Source organism: Ovis canadensis, chromosome 1 (assembly GCF_042477335.2).
Source record: "Ovis canadensis isolate MfBH-ARS-UI-01 breed Bighorn chromosome 1, ARS-UI_OviCan_v2, whole genome shotgun sequence".
Lineage (NCBI taxonomy): Eukaryota > Metazoa > Chordata > Mammalia > Artiodactyla > Bovidae > Ovis > Ovis canadensis.
The window spans coordinates 210953031-210970973 of NC_091245.1; the positions used below are offsets into that span (position 1 = coordinate 210953031).

Genomic DNA, 17943 nt, shown 5'->3' on the forward strand with positions numbered 1-17943 from the left:
CTTTCACTTTTCACTTTCATGCACTAGAGAAGGAAATGGCAACCGACTACAGTATTCTTGCCTGGAGAATCCCAGGGATGGGGAAGCCTGGTGGGCTGCTGTCTATGGGGTCACACAGAGTCGGACACGACTGAAGTGACTTAGCAGCCGCAGCAGCAGGGAACTACCACTGGCCTTTATCTGATAAAGTATAGCATTTAGACATGAATTAGCTTACCAAATATTCCAAAGGCAAAAACAGTTTCTAAAGACACAGATTTGGGTCAAAAACAGATTCCAGAGCCCAATTTTTTAAACAAAGTTTTGTTCAGAAAGACAAGATTTGTGATTAAACAGCGATGACACACTTCAGTAATGTTCTTTTCACTGGGAACAGCACTTTAAAATTTTTATAAACTTTTCATTCTAATTTATCTTCATTTTAAGTTAAGGACAGGTTTGATTCTTCTAAGAATTTAGCTCTGAAGCAAAAGTACTTTAGGAAATCCAAAATATTACTGATGGTTTTAAAAGCTATGACCCTGTATGCAAGACAGCAAAAAAGACACAGATGTGTATAGTGGACTTTTGGACTCAGAGGGAGAGGGAGAGGGTGGGATGATTTGGGAGAATAGCATTGAAACATGTATACTATCATGTAAGAATCGAATCACCAGTCTATGTTCAATGCAGGATACAGCATGCTTGGGGCTGGTGCACGGGGATGACCCAAAGGGATGTTGTGGGGAGGGAGGTGGGAGGGGGGTTCATGTTTGGGATCGCATGTACACCCGTGGTGGATTCATGTCAATGTATGGCAAAACCAATTATTAAAAATTTAAAAAGAAAAAAATAATAATAAAAAGAATTAAAAAGTAAAAGCTATGAAGAGAAATACTAATGGTTCTTCCATCTCTAGCAATGCAGACATCTTGTAAAAAGGCTTTCCAAAAGAAAAAGTTAAGGACATTATTTCAGGTGCATTATGCTACTAAAGGTCAAACAGTATACCTTCACACTCTTTTTTTCATCTGACCCTTCTGTCATGAGATAGGCTTTATCTCCATCGGTTCCTTCAACACTCAGGAAGCAATTGGTTGTATGGCCAATCCCACTAGGGAGGACTTTATCCCACAACATGGCATTGATAACAGAACTCTTCCCACTGCTTGTCCTGAAGAATGAATACACAAAATCACGACAAAACATAATGATAAAAATTTTGTTCTTTCACTGGGTCAAAGGCCAACTTTTTTAGAATGCAAATTTTGTACAAAAATTTCACCAGCTTCCATTTTTTATGAAAAAGTTGACAACTTGATTTACATAACTATTAGCAACGTACATTTCAGAAAAATAAAATGGAGGAAAACAAATCCTACTCCCATAAAGCTATCCTCCCTTACCCTTTTTATCTTTCTTGCTTTTTGATTCCCATCACAAGGTGTTGTCTAATATCCCAAAAATCTGGGCGGGACCTTCTTCACATGCAAAACCCATTCCTATTTCTTCTTCTCAAGTAGGACAACTGAGTCATCACTTCCCCAACAAGCCTCTTCCCTCCGACTCTGACTCCTACTCCACCCTAACCTGAGGTAGGATCTCCTTCATGGACTTACTTCATACTGCTGTTGCTGCTGTTGCTGTGTTGCTTCAGTCATGTCTGACTCTGTGCGACCCCAGAGACGGCAGCCCAGCAGGCTCCGCCGTCCCTGGGATTCTCCAGGCAAGAACACTGGAGTGGGTTGCCATTTCCTTCTCCAATGCATCAAAGTGAAAAGCGAAAGTGAAGTCGCTCAGTTGTGTCCGACTCTTAGCGACCCCATGGACTGCAGCCTACCAGGCTCCTCCATCCATGGGATTTTCCAGGCAAGAGTACCGGAGTGGGGTGCCATTGCCTTCTCCTTACTTCATACTAGACTCTGCATAAGGTCAAGCGGGTAAACCAAATAAATAAAAGACAAACAGAAACAGAGCTTGAAGAAAAGTTTTCAAGGACATAAACAAGGTGGTTTAGTAGAGAATAACTGAAAAGGAATACCTTAGATAGCTTGATCTGGAAAGGTTTCTATAGTATCATTTAGAATGAGACTTAAAAAATGCAAAGGAGTCAGACACTGAACAAGACACAGAGAATTCTATACATAGGCTACCACCAAGCACTAAAGCCCTAAGATGGGAAATAGCTTAGAAGGCCTACGAGGTTAGCTTAATGAGTAAATCAATTCCTCCACTGATACACAACACATGATATCTGAACAACCAAGTATGGGCCTTGTCATTTGTCTTTGCATCTCTAGTGCCTAACAGAGTGACTGGTACATAGACAGTTAACAAATGGTCCCTAAATTAATGTATGAGCTGTGGCAGAAACCATTCTTTTCACTCCAGAATTTCTTTAAGGCATGGCATGTCTTATTCTTTCTCTGGGAATCATGGAGCTGAAAACCTTTTTGGAAGACACACTTGATAATCAATAGAAACTTAAAAGAGTGAGTCACAAATTATACTTATCTGTTTTTCTATTCTTATAATTGGCTAAGAAGCCAATTCTTAGAGATGAGCACCCTTAAAAAAGAAATGACTTTCATAAAGCTTTATTTTATACCAGGAACTAAAATGAACAAATTCTTTTACATGCTAATAGCTTTAACATTTAATATTAGCAGAAACTGCTGTAAACAGGAGGAGAAGGAATACCCTTGCTGAAACATCAAAAACAAAGCTGCAAACTATCCTTGAGAGGAATAGTAAAGAATTACCTGCCAAAAAATGCCACCTTCATATGTCTCCGAGACAGCACCTCACCAATGATGGAAAGCTTGTTTCTATACCTCTGTATTTCTATCAGATCATCCTCCGTAGCTACTCGGTCAAGTTCTGGATTCTTATATGTTGCTGCGAAATTAAAATGGTGTTAGACTAATACAGATGAATATTAAGTTAATTATAGGGCTTCCCTTGTAGCTCAGTCAGTAAAGAATCTGCCTGCAGTGTAGGAGACCTGGGTTTGATTCCTGGGTTGGAAAGATCCCTGGAGTAGGAAATGGCAAACCACTCCAATAATTAGAAAACAGAATACTTAAGATGTACATACATTTCAGTTTTGTTCTATATTAACATGACATTTGAAAATAAAAATAGCATGGTATCTGAATATTTGGTAAATGGTGAATGCCTTGTTGCAACGGGTCATTAAGAATACTGCTCAGAATTACAAGATTATTAAAAATTACAGAGGTCCAGTCAAAAGGGTATTTATTTATTTTTAAAATGTTTACTTGGTTGTACCATGTCTTAGTGCAGCATGTAGGATCTAGTTCCCTGACCAGGATTTGAACCCAGGTCCTCTGCATTGAGACAGAGTCTTAGCCACTGGACTACCAGGAAAGACCCCAAAGGGTATTTACTATTCATCTAATACAAAGTACCCACCTAAGACCAAAACGCATTTCTGAACAGAGTAACTAGAACCTAATATCCACCAATTATAATTTCATTCTGACAGGAGCTTCAAATCTTGAACTGAGAAAAGGGATTCACATGCTAAGAGTGAGGTCTGAATAGGTAATGGTTGTTCAGTCACTAAGCTCTGTCTGACTCTTTGTGATGCCATGGACCATAGCATGCCAGGCTTCCCTGTCCTTCACTATGCTCAAATTCATGTCCATTGAGTCGGCAATGCTATCTAACCATCTCATCCTCTGCCATCCTCTTCTCCTTTTGCCTTCAATCTTTCTCAGCATCAGGTGGCCAAAGTATTGAAGCTTCAGCTTTAGCATCAATCCTTCCAATGACTATTCAGGGTTGATTTCCTTTAGGGCTGACTGGTTTGATCTCCTTGCTCTCCAAGGGACTCTCAAGAGTCTTTTCCAGCACCACAGTTCAAAAGCATCAATTCTTTGGTGCTCAGGCTTTATGGTCCAACTCTCACATCCATACTTGACTACTGGAAAAACCATAGCTTTGACTATTCGGACCTTTGTTGGCGGAGTGATGTCTCTGCTTTTAATACAATGTCTAGGTTTGTTACGGCTTTCCTGTCTCACTTTTCACTAAAATAGATCTGAGATGTTGACTTAACTGTTGAGTTGACAGGGAGATAAGTATAATGGCTAAATGTGGGCCGCTTGACTTTTTAGTCTGGGCATTTACAAGCTGTGCGATCTTTGGCAAGCTGCTTACCTTTTCTGTGCCTTAAGTCCTTTATCTTTAAAATGAGTGATTAAAATCTGCCTCAGTGTTAAGTATTAAATGAGCTATCATTAACTGCTTAGAACAGGACCTCACACATACACTTCTTAGTTGCTATTAATATAATTCAATCATCCTCCTTTGGTCAGTAGAAATGGGTTTTCTTATGGTATCTCATATAGCACAATGCTCTGGGTGTGTTCTGTATCCAAGGTTGAAAGAATAAAGGATCTTTATATATTTTCAAAGTAATTATTTTAAAAACTTAGAGAAACTAACCTTCAACAAACTGTGATCCTTCTGTAACAAACTCCAGTAACTGGTCGAAGATTGCTGTAATTGTCTTCTTAGCCAGCACGAAGTGCTTCAATGGAGAAGCAGTTTCTGCCATTATGCTGAAAATAAAAAGTTAGAAAAGTACGAGTTAAAGACACATGAGTTAATGACACTTTTCAGCAACACTGACTCCCCAATGAAACAAACTTCCAAAATATTTATTTGGCTCTGCTGGGTCTTAGTTATAGTTTGTGGGCTCTTCAGCTGCAGCATTCAAGCTCTTAATGGTGGCATGTGGGATCTAGTTCCCTGACCAGGGATCAAACTCAGGCCCCCTGCATTGGGAGTGTGGAGTCTTAGCCATTGCACCACCAGGGAAGTCCCCCTAAATAGTCTTATGTAGCTGTTTTTGGGAGAGAAGTGATTTACTCAGACAATTAAAGACTACTTTTGGGCAATATTCCACTAAAATATGTGAAGTCTATTGCCCAAAATTTGACTGCAATTTCTACTTTAGTTCCCTTAATTCTGAGTGCATGTGACTCTATTTTTTACCCCAAAACTTTAAACTTTTTATTTTGTACTGTTAGTTAGTTCAGTCGCTCAGTCGTGTCCGATTCTTTGCGACCCCATGAATCACAGCATGTCAGGCCTCCCTGTCCATCACCATCTCCCGGAGTTCACTCAAACTCACATCCATCGAGTTGGTGATACCATCCAGCCATCTCATCCTCTGTCGTCCCCTTTTCCTCCTGCCCCCAATCCCTCCCAGCATCAGAGTCTTTTCCAATGAGTCAACTCGTCACATGAGGTGGCCAAAGTACTGGAGTTTCAGCTTTAGCATCATTCCTTCCAAAGAAATCCCAGGACTGATCTCCTTCAGAATGGACTGGTTGGATCTCCTTGCAGTCCAAGGGACTCTCAAGAGTCTTCTCCAACACCCCAGTTCAAAAGCATCAATTCTTCAGTGCTCTGCTTTCTTCACAGTCCAACTCTCACATCCATACACGACCACAGGAAAAACCATAGCCTTGACTAGACGGACCTTAGTTGGCAAAGTAATGTCTCTGCTTTTCAATATGCTATCTAGGTTGGTCATAACTTTTCTTCCAAGAAGCAAGCGTCTTTTAATTTCATGGCTGCAGTCACCATCTGCAGTGATTTTGGAGACCAAAAAGATAACTGGGGCATAGTCAATTAACAATGTTGTGGCAGTTTCAGGTGAACCTTGAAGGTACTCAGCCGTACATAGGTGTGCTAAGTCACTTCAGTCGTGGCCAACTCTTTGTGACCCCATGGTCTATAGCCTGCCAGGCTACTCTGTCCATGGGATTCTCCAGGCAAGAATACTGAAGTGGACTGCCATGTCCCCCTCCAGGGGATCTTTCAGACCCAGGAATTGGACTGGTGTCTCCTGCATTGGCGAGTTCTTTACCACTAGCACTACCTGGGAAGCCATACATATACATGTATCCATTCTCTCCCAACCCTCCTCCCATCTAGGCTAGCATATAACATGAAGCAGAGTTCCATGTGCTATACAGTAGGTCCTTATTGATTATCCATTTTATATATAGCAGTGTGTACAAGACCTTCTCAAAGTCCCTAACTATCCCTTCCCCTGGCAACCGTAAGTTCCTTTTCTATGAGTCTTTTTCTGTTTTGTAAGTTTATTTGTACCATCTCTTTTCAGATTCCACATACAAGGGATGTCATAGGATATTTCTCCTTCTCTGACTCATTTCATTCAGTATGACACTCTCTAGGCCCATCCATGCTGCTGCAAATGGTATTATTTCATTCTTTTTAATGGATGAGTAATATTCCATTGTGATATATGTACTGCATCTTTTTTATCCAGTCCTCTGCAGACAGACATTTAGGTTTCTTCCATGTCTTGGCTATTATAAACAGTGTTGCAATGAACACTGGGGTGCATGTATCCTTTTGGATGTTCTTTTGCAGATCTATGCTCAGGAGTAGGATTGCTGGATCATATGGTAGCTCTATTTTTAGTTTTTTAAGGAACCTCCATACTGTTCTCCATGGTGACTCTATCAATTCCCATAGTGACTATTACATTCCCATAAGCAATATAGGCTGAAACTCCAGTACTTTGGTCACCTCATGCAAAGAGTTGACTCATTGGAAAAGACTCTGATGCTGGGAGGGATTGGGGGCAGGAGGAAAAGGGGACGACAGAGGATGAGATGGCTGGATGGCATCACCGACTCCATGGATGTGAGTTTGAGCGAACTTCAGGAGTTGGTGATGGACAGGGAGGCTTGGCATGCTGCAATTCATGGGGTCTCAAAGAGTCCGACACGACTGAGCAACTGAACTGACTGAAGCAATATAGAAGGGTTCTTTTCTCTCCACACCGTCTCCAGCATTTGTTGTTTTTGGATTTTTTGATGACAGCCATTCTAACTGCTGTGAGGTGATATCTCATTGTAGTTTTGATTTGCATTTCTCTAATAACTACTGAAGCTGAACATCTTTTCATGTGCCTATTGGTCATCTGTATGTCCTCTTTGGAGAAATGTCTATTCAGGTCTTCTGCCCATTTTTTTGAATGGGTTATTTGTTTTCATGCTAAGTGCATGTGACTCTTAACTACATCAGGGAACAGGATGAGTGAGATGAAGCCAAGTTCACCAACACTAAGTTACTGTCTCTCAATCTGGACCTCTAGGTGGGTGGAGGTAGACAGGTAGAGTGAGTAAATAAAACTTCAACATCATATTAACGTTTGACGCAATACTAACGCTTAGAAATTAATTTTCGTCGCAACAAATAAGGAGGCAAGCTTTAAAAAGAGCAATACTAACGTTTAGAAAGTAGGAGTTCTCATCGCAGCAAATAAGTAGACAAGCCTTATAAAGAGTATCAACATTTCCAGCCAAAGTAACAAGAACTTCAAGGAATTTAAGTTAAGAAAAATAATTTTTGGTGGTAGCTTCTCATAAAAAGCACCCAACAAAACCGATCACACACCGGTCTAATCCTCGTGTGCATGTGTGTAATATGGAGCAGAGCAGCCATAAAGAAGGCTGAGACTTCCAAGGGGTCAGAAAATGACTGACCGAAGGGCTGCATGAGAAAGCACGGTGAGAGTAACCACCCGGTTCAGCCGGTTGTGAACGCCTGCCTTGGAGAAAGGCCTTTCCCGTCCTCCACACCAGGCGCGGGAGCCCCGCCTGCGGGGCTCGGGGCCAGACCCCACCCCCGTCCCTCGAGCCTTTGCCCGGGCCCGGCCGCCCGACTCCCTGGGCTCTGACCTCGCGGGGTGTGCGGGCCCGACCCGGGCGCCGGCCCCACTCGCAACCCCTACGGCTCGCTCCTTTGCCGCAGACCCGCGGCGGCGCCTCTTCAAAGAGCGCCCCGCGCACGACTCCCCGCCCCCTGTTCCCCGGCAGGACGAAGGTCACCCGAACAAAGTGAACCGATCCGCGGCCGAGACAGCGGGCACTCACACAGTCCAGGCTCCGACTTGTCACCCAGTAACCGCACCTCAGCCACAGCCCTCAAGCAGCCTCATTCTCCCAAAACATGCTGGGAAACTAAGACGGGGCGGGAGAGGCACGAGGGCGGTTACTTCCGGTCTCCTGCCCTCCCGGATTTTGTTTGGCTCCATGACCGGAAGTGCGTCTTCGCAAACGTCATATTTCTTAAGGGCAGAGAGCAAAGAGTTTTTGTTGGCAGAGAATGCTGCTACAAGAATGCTTTTCAGTTCCCCTAACTTCTGCTTCGCCTCCGTCTGCCTTCAAAATTTTCAAAGCTCTGCCCAGCCTCGGCGTAGCTAGCTGCCAGCGGTTGGTGTAGTGAGGGAGAGCGAAAAGGAGAGGTGCGGTGAGATGAGGTTGGGTTGGGTGCCAGACAAGGAACCTGCTTGCTCGGCCCTCAGCAATAAAGAAAAACCTTTTGACTGATAGACTACCTTAGCTCTGTGTGTGTGTGTGTGTGTGTGTGTGTACGTGTGCGCGCGTGCGCACGCGCGCCCTCACTTACTCGTGTCCAGCTCTTCGTGTGTCCAACTCTTTGCGACCCCGTGGACTCTAGCGTTCTAGACTCCTCTGTGTACAGAATTTTCCAGGCAAGAATACCTGACAAGGTTGCCATTTCTTACTCCTGGGGATCTTCCAGGTCCAGGGATCCAACCTATCTCCCGCCTTTGCAAGCGTATTATTTATCACGGAGCCACTCCTTGACTCAGTTCAGTTCAGTGTTGTCCCCATGGACCGCAGCACGCCCAGCCTGCCTGTCCATCACCAACTCCCGAAGTTTACCCAAACTCATGTCCATTGGGTCGGTGATGCCATCCAACCATCTCATCCTCTGTCCTCCCCTTCTCCTCGTGCCCTCAATCTCTCCCAGAATCAGGGTCTTTTCAAATGAGTCAGCTCTTCACATCAGATGGCCAAAGATTTGGAATTTCAGCATCAACAACAGTCCTTCCAATGAACACTCAGGACTGATCTCCTTTAGGATGGACTGGTTGGATCTCCTTGCAGTCCAGGAACTCTCAAGAGTCTTCTCCGACACCAGTTCAAAAGGACCAAGTCTTCAGCGCTCAGCTTTCTTTACAGTCCAACTCTCACATCCATACATGACTACTGGAAAAACCATAGCTTTGATTAGAGGGACATTTGTTGACAAAGTAATGTCTCTGCTCTTTAATTTGCTGTCTGCGTTGGTCATAACTTTCCTTCCAAGGAGTAAGCATCTCTTAATTTCATGGCTTCAGTCACCATCTGCAGTGATTTTGGAGCCCCCAAAATAAAGTCCCCATTGTTTCCCCAGCTATTTGCCAGGAAGTGATGGGACTGGATGCCATGATCTTAGTTTTCCGAATGTTGAGCTTTAAGCCAGCTTTTTCACTCCTCTCTTTCACTTTCATCAAGAGGCTTTTTAGTTCCTCTTCACTTTCTGCCATAAGGGTGGTGTCATCTGCATATCTGAGGTTATTGATATTTCTCCTGGCAGTCTTGATTCCAGCTTGTGCTTCATCCAGCCCAGCGTTCCTCGTGATGTACTCTGCGTATAAGTTAAATAGGCAGGATTAAAATATATAGCCTTTTTCTATTTGGAACCAGTCTGTTGTTCCATGTCCAGTTCTAACTGTTGCCTCCTAACCTGTGTACAGATTTCTCAAGGGGCAGGTCAAGTGGTCTGGTATTCCCATCTCTTGAAGAATTGTCCACAGTTAGTTGTGATCCACAGAGTCAAAGTTTTTGGAATGGTCAATAAAGCAAAAATAGATGTTTTTCTGGAACTCTCTTGTTCTTTTGATGATCCAGTAGATGTTGGGAATTTGATTTCTGGTCCCTCTGCCTTTGCTAAATCAGCTTGAACATCTGGAAGTTCATGGTTCACATATTGCTGAAGCCTAGCTTGGAGAATTTTGAGTATTGCTTTACTAGCGTGTGAGATGAGTGCAATTGTGCAATAGTTTGAGCATTCCTTGACATTGCCTTTTTTGGGGATTGGTTTGAAAACTGACCTTTTCCAACCTGTGACTAGTGCTTCTCAAACTTTGTACTCAGGAATTTTGTACTTGAGGATCTTATTAAACTGCAGATTCTGATTCATTGGGTCCAAGTGTCCATTTCTAACATCCCTGGAGTATTGCTGCTCCTGGTCTGCACATGGCTCAAAGGAAAGTCCTGGGACTTTCTAGAGTTGGCAAGTGACACAGTTTTGCAATTAAAGCCACTTCATCCTTCTGAGCCTCAGGTACTTCATCCACAAATGCAGAATACTAATACCTACTTCATGGTAAGAGTGAGTATCCAATTATTCAACCAAACACTAACCCTAGGTATTTTGGGGAGATTATTTGTGATTAACATCTATAATCAGTTGACTATGTAAAAGATGGAGAAGCTCTATACAGTCAGCAAAAACAAGATCGGGAGCTGACTGTGGCTCAGGTCATGAACTCATTGTCAAATTCAGACTTAAGTTGAAGAAAGTAGGGAAAACCACTAGACCACTCATAGACCGTTCAGGTATGACCTAAATCAAATCCCTTATAATTATACAGTGGAAGTGAGAAATAGATTCAAGAGATTAGATCTGATAGACAAAGTCCCTGAAGAACTATGGACGGAGATTCATGACATTGTACAGAAGGCAGTGATCAAGAACATCCCCCAAAAGAGAAATGCAAAAAGGCAAAATGGTTGTCTGCTGAGGCCTTACAGCTATGAAATGAAGAGAAGAGAAAGGCAAGGGAACATTTCATGCAAAGATGGGCACAATAAAGGACAGAAATGGTACAGACCTAACAGAAGCAGATATTAAGAAGAGATAGCAAGAATACACAGAAGAACTGTACAAAAAGATCTTCATGATCCAGGTGACCACAATTGTGTGATCACTCACCTAGAGCCAGACATCCTGGAATGCAAAGTCAAGTGGGCCTTAGGAAGCATCACTGCAAACAAAGCTAATGGAGGTGGTGGAATTCCAGTTGAGCTATTTCAAACCCTAAAAGATGATGCTGTGAAAGTGCTGCACTCAATATGCCAGCAAATTTGGAGAACTCAGCAGTGACCACAGGACTGGAAAAGGTCAGTTTTCATTCCAATCCCAAAGAAAGGCAATGCCAAAGAATGCGCAAACTATTGCACAATTGCACTCATCTCACACACTAGTAAAGTAATACTCAAAATTCTCCAGGCCAGGCTTCAACAATACATGAACCATGAACTTCCACATGTTCAAGCTGGATTTAGAAAAGGCAGAGGAACCAGAAATCAAATTCCCAACATCCATTGGATCATTGAAAAAGCAAGAGTTCCAGAAAAACATCTACTTCTGCTTTATTGACCATGCCAAAGCCTTTGACTGTGTGGATCACAACAAACTGTGGAAAATTCTGAAAGAGATGGGACTACCAGACCACCTGGCCTGCCTCCTGAGAAATCTGTATGCAGGTCGGGAAGCAACAGTTAGAACTGGACATGGAACAACAGACTGGTTCCATATTGGGAAAGGAGTATGTCAAGACTATATATTGTCACCCTGCTTCTTTAACTTATACGCAGAGCACATCATGAGAAACGCTGGGCTGGATGAAGCACAAGCTGGAATCAAGATTGCCAGGAGAAATATCAGCAACCTCAGATCTGCAGATGATACCACTCTTAAGGAAGATAGCAAAGAAGAACTAAAAGAACCTCTTGATGAAAGTGAAAGCAGAGAGTGAAAAACTTGGCTTAAAGCTTGATATTCAGAAAAATAAGATCATGGCATCTGGTCCCATCACTTCATGGCAAATAGATGGGGAAACATGGAAACAGTGAGAGACTTTATTTCCTTGGGGCTCCAAAATCACTGCAGATGGTGACGGCAGCCATGAAATTAAGACACTTGCTTCTTGGAAGAAAAGCTATGACCAACCTAGACAGCATGTTAAAAACCAGACACATTTGCCAACAAAGGTCTGTCTAGTCAAGGCTGTGGTTTTTCCAGTAGTCATGTATGGATGTGAGAGTTGAACTAGGAGAAAGCTGAGCGCCGAAGAATTGATGCTTTTGAACTGTGGTGTTGGAAAAGACTTTTGAGAGTCCCTTGAACTGCAAGGAGATCCAACCAGTCCATCCTAAAGAAAATCAGTCCTGAATATTCATTGGATGAATATTGATGTTGAAGCTGAAACTCCAATACTTTGGCCAACTGATGGGAAGAACTGACTCATTTGAAAAGACCCTGATTCTGGGAAAGAATGAATGTGGGAGGAGAATGGGATGACAGAGGATGAGATGGTTGGATGGCATCACTGACTCGATGGACATGAGTTTGAGTAAGCTCCAGAACTGGTGATGGATAGGGAAGCCTGGTGTGCTGCCGTCCATAGTGTCACAAAGAGTCGGACACGACTGAGGGACTGGACTGAATGTAAAAGAGGTTAATTCAGGTAATCTAGGTGATCCAATCAATCAAAAGATTTTAGAGCAGAGCTGATATTTCCTTAATAAAGGCATTCTGCCTGTGGACTGCAGGATCAACTGTTAGTTCCTGCTGAAGCCTTACTGATGACTTGCCCTAAGTGCTTTTTGTTTTAAACAAAATTTTAATTCTCTCACAGTCATATGGAGGCCATATGTCTACAGTCTAAATGTCTGCAGGACTAAGTTCTCTCTGGAGGCTCTAGGGGGAGGTACCTTCCTTGCCTGTTCCAGTTTCTAGTGGCTAGAGGCATTCCCTGGTTTACATCTCCTGCATTGCAGGCAGATTCTTCTACCATCTGAGCCACCAGAGAGGCCCTGCCTTAAAGATACATGGCACCCATCCATCTCTGCCTCTCTCTTCATACGACCTTCTGCCCTTGTCTCAAATCTCTCTCTCCTTCCTTTTATATGGCCACTGGTCAGTAGATCCAGTATGGGAATTGGGATCGTGGGTCCTAAATCCAGGTTGATCTCATCTCAAGATCCTTAACTTATCTTCAAAGGTGCTATTTCTGAGTAAGATCGCATTCACAGATATCAACAGTTAGAACTTGGACACATATTTTGGGGAGATACTGTCCAACCTATTATTACACTTGTATTTTCTTTAGACCATGGTTTGCTTTTTCACCCTTTAGAAAATTTTGAAAAGGAAAATCTTAACTATTCTGTGGAAGAACAATCAGACTAAAATAAGGGAAGACAAATGTCATGCTCCCTTCATGTCAGACCTTTCACAATGTGCATTGTGCATCTACAAACAGACCTTCTCAAAGCAGGAGGTTGAAATCACCCTGTGAGAAAAGGTTGGCCCCTTTCTTCACAAGACAGAATTACATTGTAATTCTATATTTAATGTATTTTTTTCATCTCAGACAAGGGTACAAGGGGTGGCACTGACCAAAGCCTTGTCTGCATATGTGTAATTGAAAAAGAAAAAATACTTGGTTGATTGAACTACTTATCAATACAATGCTAACCTGTCAATGTGTTATATAATTTGCCTCAAAAATCTATAAAACTGCATCTCTAACTCCTGAACAATGGAGCAATTCTTGGAGCTTCTGAGAATTTGTTTCCTGGGTTATAATCCTCAATTTGGATGGATTAAATTCTCTTTTCTTCTTAGCTTATTTTTTTGTCAACAAATTGAAGTTTAATTGATGTATGATGTTTTGTTAGTTTCTGGTGTATAGCAAAGTGATTCAGTTGTATATACATATATATACACACATCCGGAGAAGGCGATGGCACCCCACTCCAGTACTCTTGCCTGGAAAATCCCATGGATGGAGGAGCCTGATGGGCTGCAGTCCATGGGGTCGCGAAGAGTCAGACATGACTGAGCGACTTCACTTTCACGAATTGGAGAAGGAAATGGCAACCCACTCCAATGTTCTTGCCTGGAGAATCCCAGGGACGAGGGAGCTTGGTGGGCTGCTGTCTGTGGGGTCACACAGAGTCGGACACGACTGAAGTGACTTAGCAGCAGCAGCAGCAGCACACACATACATATACAATTCCTTTTTCAGGTTTTTTCTATTACAGTTTATTACAAGATACTGAATTATTGAATATAGCTCCCTGTGCTATACAATAGGACATTTTGTTTATCTCTTTAATAGTTTGTATCTGCTTATCCCAAACTTCTAATTTATCCCTTCTTCCCTGCTCTTTTCCCCTTTGGGAATCATAAGTTTTTTTTCTATGCCTGTGATTCTTTTTCTGTTTTATAAATAAGTTTATTTGTATCATTTTTTTAAAGCTTTCACATGTAAGTAATATGATATTTGTCTTTCTCTGACTTATTTCACTTAGTATAACCTCTAGGTGCACCTAAGTTGCTACAAATGGCATTACAGTATTTCATTCTTTTTATGGCTGAGTAATATTCCAGTATATGTATGTTTATATAATATATATGTATATCCCTATATATTTTGGATATATCTATATATTTATATCTATATATAAATATATATGTCTATTTATGTCTATATCTATATATTTATGTCTATAGATATTTATATCTATATATAGATATATATTTACCCCTATATATTATGGATTTGCCTAGCCAGCAACCCTCAATTCCTTGCAATAAATTTCTTATCCTCTGAACCCTAACTGACACACACTGTAACCCAGCTGACATGGAAGTAAGAGACTATGCTTGGTCTTTGTTGTAAAGCAAATTTTGATAGAAGTACAATTCTAAGGATTCCTAGCAGAAATAATTAGCATACTGTTATGTAAACATTTTGTTTATGGTGTAGAGAGGGAGGTTAGGGAAAGAGATAAAGAATTAAAAAGCACAAAACACTCTGAAATCAAAAGACTTCTATTGTACTTCCCTGACCAATAAGTACCATAATTTAAAATCATGTTAAGGCATTAAGCAAAAAGGAAGGAAATTTTAAGGATGAATTTCAAGCATCAACCAGCATGCGAAAGGTGAAAGCTGTTATCATCCTGAGATTTTCATGTTTATTCAACAAATATATATTGAAGAAGAAATCTTTTAAAGAGCGAGCATGTAACTTAATCTGAAGACCTTGAAAGTGAAGTCACTCAGTCGTGTCTGACTCTTTGTGACCCCATGGACTGTAGCCCACCCGGCTCCTCCGTCCATGGGATTCTCCAGGCAAGAATACAGGAGTGGGTTGCCATTTCCTTCTCCAGGGGATCTTCCCAACCCAGGGATCGAACCCAGGTCTCCCACATTGCAGGCAGACGCTTTAACCTTTGAGCAGACCTTAGTTCGTATCTATACTATGACAGTTAGTAGCTATTTGAAATCATGCTGCTGCTGCTAAGTCACTTCAGTCGTGTCCGACTCTGTGTGACCCCATAGACGGCAGCCCACCAGGCTCCCCCGTCCCTGGGATTCTCCAGGCAAGAACACTGGAGTGGGTTGCCATTTCCTTCTCCAATGCATGAAAGTGAAAAGTGAAAGTGAAGTTGCTCAGTCATATCCAACTCTTCGCGACCCCATGGACTGTAGCCTACCAGGCTCCTCCATCCATGGGATTTTCCAGGCAAGAGTACTGGAGTGGGTTGCCATTGCCTTCTCCGGTGTGAAATCCTAAACCACTCAAAATCAGTTTTGAACACAGGGAATCTCAAAGGTAACTTTTGCTTTATTTATATTATTTGAATTTTTAAAATCATAATAGTATCACTTTACAAATAACAACTACATGTTTAATATAATTACTGTATTTCAAATAAAAGTGACATTACATGTTATAGATTATAAAAATAAGTGTTTTCATATAAGTAACTTAATCCATCATTTTTCTTATTATGGAATACTCATAGGCAAAAACCACATGAATAAACATAAAGAAGAAAGGAGAAAAAAATTAAATATAAAGGCTAAATAAAACAAATAGAGATGAACAAAAACTAAAATTCAATTATTTAAAAACTTATGAAAAACTAGTAAGTATTCAAAAAATTGAAATGGCAATTTCCCATATATAACAAAAACAAGCCAGCCTAAATGACTTTAGAGATAACCCTTTACTAAATCTTTCAAGAAAAGATTAATCTTATCTCATACAGGTTTTTGTAAAGCATAGAACAAGAGAAAAAAACAGCCCAACTCACTTATAAGACTAGAATAACCTTAATACCACTTATAGGAGGTGTAAGTAAGGAAAATCACATGTATGACTATAGAGGCAAATATCCTGTGTGAAATATTAGCTAACTGAATCCAACACTGTATTAAAATTTTTTTTCTACAGGTACAGTTTTCCTAGAAATACAAAGATAATTCAATATTAGAAAATCAACCAATGAAATTCATATTAGCAGACTTATAGCAGAAAGCCCATGTTTATCTCAATAGCTATAGAAAAAAATCACTGCTAAAGTTTAATCCTACTTACAATAAAAAGTCTTCAAAACTAAGAAAACTGCTAAAGGCAACTAAAGAATCTAGTTATTGACTAGAAAATATACTTGACAGGGAGATTAGAGCAGTCTCACACTTAAGGCTAGGAACAAAAAAAGGAATGCCTGCTAATGCTATTCCTGCTGTTTATGGGAGTGGAGGAAGTGACAAATTCTGTGATAAGAAAAAAAGAGCCATTCGGGACTCGCAGACTAGGAGTAAAAAAACAAGTATATAATTTATGACAATTATATGATGATTTACATTAAAAATTAAGGAAAGACAGCTATTAAAACTAAAAAGATTAAAACCCAAACATTTCTATATGCAAAATCAATATTTCAAAATTCAGAAGCTTTCCTGTAAACATGCAGTAACCAATTAGAAAACAAGAAAGCATGTCAAAGCAACCAAAACTAAAGAATCTAGTTATTGACTTAAAAAAAACTGCATACAACCTTTATGGAAAAAATTTTAAAGAACATTAAAAGAGACCTAAGTAAATGGAGAAAAATACAATGTTTATGAAAGCAAAGATTTAACACTATAATGATGTCAATTCCCTCTAAAATGATCATAATTGTAATGCAATTCCAGCAAGACTTTAGATAGAATTTGGAACTGATTCTAAATTTACATGGAAGAAGGAAAAGTCCACCAATTGCTAAAACAATTCTCAAAAGAAGAGCAAAGAGAATAAATTCACGCTACCTGATATTAAGGCATACTGTACTGAGCTGCACACTACTTGATATTAACACATACTGTACTGAACTGAGCTTTCTGTGCTTTATAGCAGTTTCCACTAGCTATTTATTTTACACATGGGATGGGGATTGGGGAGTGAGATCCAAAAGGGAGGGGATATATGTACACATAGAGCTCATTCATTTTATTATACAATAAAAACATAACATTGTAAAGCAATCATACTCCAATTAAAAGAAAGACATACTGGAAAGCTATAATGTTTGAAGTAACTGTTAAAACATGTGATACAATTGCAGGAACAGCTAGGAATATAATGAGTACAGACACAAATTTGTATGCCAATTATGCCCATGGGGAGTGATATACGGTCAAATTGTTATCATGAATCACTGGGAGAAGAATGCATTATTTAACAAATAGTACCGATGAAATTGGCTCACTTGAATGAACAAAAAACTTGAATCATTCTTACATACAGAGAAATTCAGACCTAAACACAAAAGTTACAACCAGAACATTACTAGGAGAAAATGTAGGAAAACAGTTCTGTGACTTTGGGTTTACAGAGGAGTTTGTTAACAAGACTGTAGAAAGCACAAGGTTGTGCTTTCTAACAAGGTGGTAGAAAGCACAACCTGTAAGGTAAAACGTGATGGATCTATCCACATGAAATGTAAAGATTTGTGTTCAACAAAAGACATCAGCAATGGATGGCAATCTGGGAATCTATTCTTTGCAGTGTGTATCATCAACAAAGGACCAATAATTAAAAATTTTAAAGAGCTTCTCAAAAGTAACCAGAAAACCCAATAGAAAAGCAGACAAAGGGCAATTCCCTGGTGGTCCAGTGGTTAGGTCATTGGGCTTTCACTGCAAAAACAAACAAACAAAAAAACAAAGCATATGCAGAAGCACTTCATGAAA

General features: G+C 40.7%; 1 protein-coding gene across 2 annotated transcripts in view; it reads right to left on the reverse strand.

Moving 5' to 3' along the window:
* MFN1 (mitofusin 1) overlaps positions 1–8404 on the reverse strand; it is a 35976-nt gene extending 27572 nt beyond the window's left edge. The window contains exons 1-4 of one of the 2 annotated variants that reach the window (XR_011255025.1): positions 7926–8402; positions 4453–4568; positions 2742–2877; positions 991–1153 (exon numbers count right to left, since the gene is read on the reverse strand). Coding sequence is in view for 1 of the 2 variants with exons in the window: in XM_069579738.1 (XP_069435839.1) it covers positions 991–1153; positions 2742–2877; positions 4453–4564 (411 nt within the window). In the remaining variant the exon portion in view is untranslated. Of the gene's footprint in view, positions 1–990; positions 1154–2741; positions 2878–4452; positions 4569–7925 lie in introns of both variants that reach the window. The other variant, XM_069579738.1, reaches the window with a different exon arrangement.
* Positions 8405–17943: the final 9539 nt, after the last annotated feature.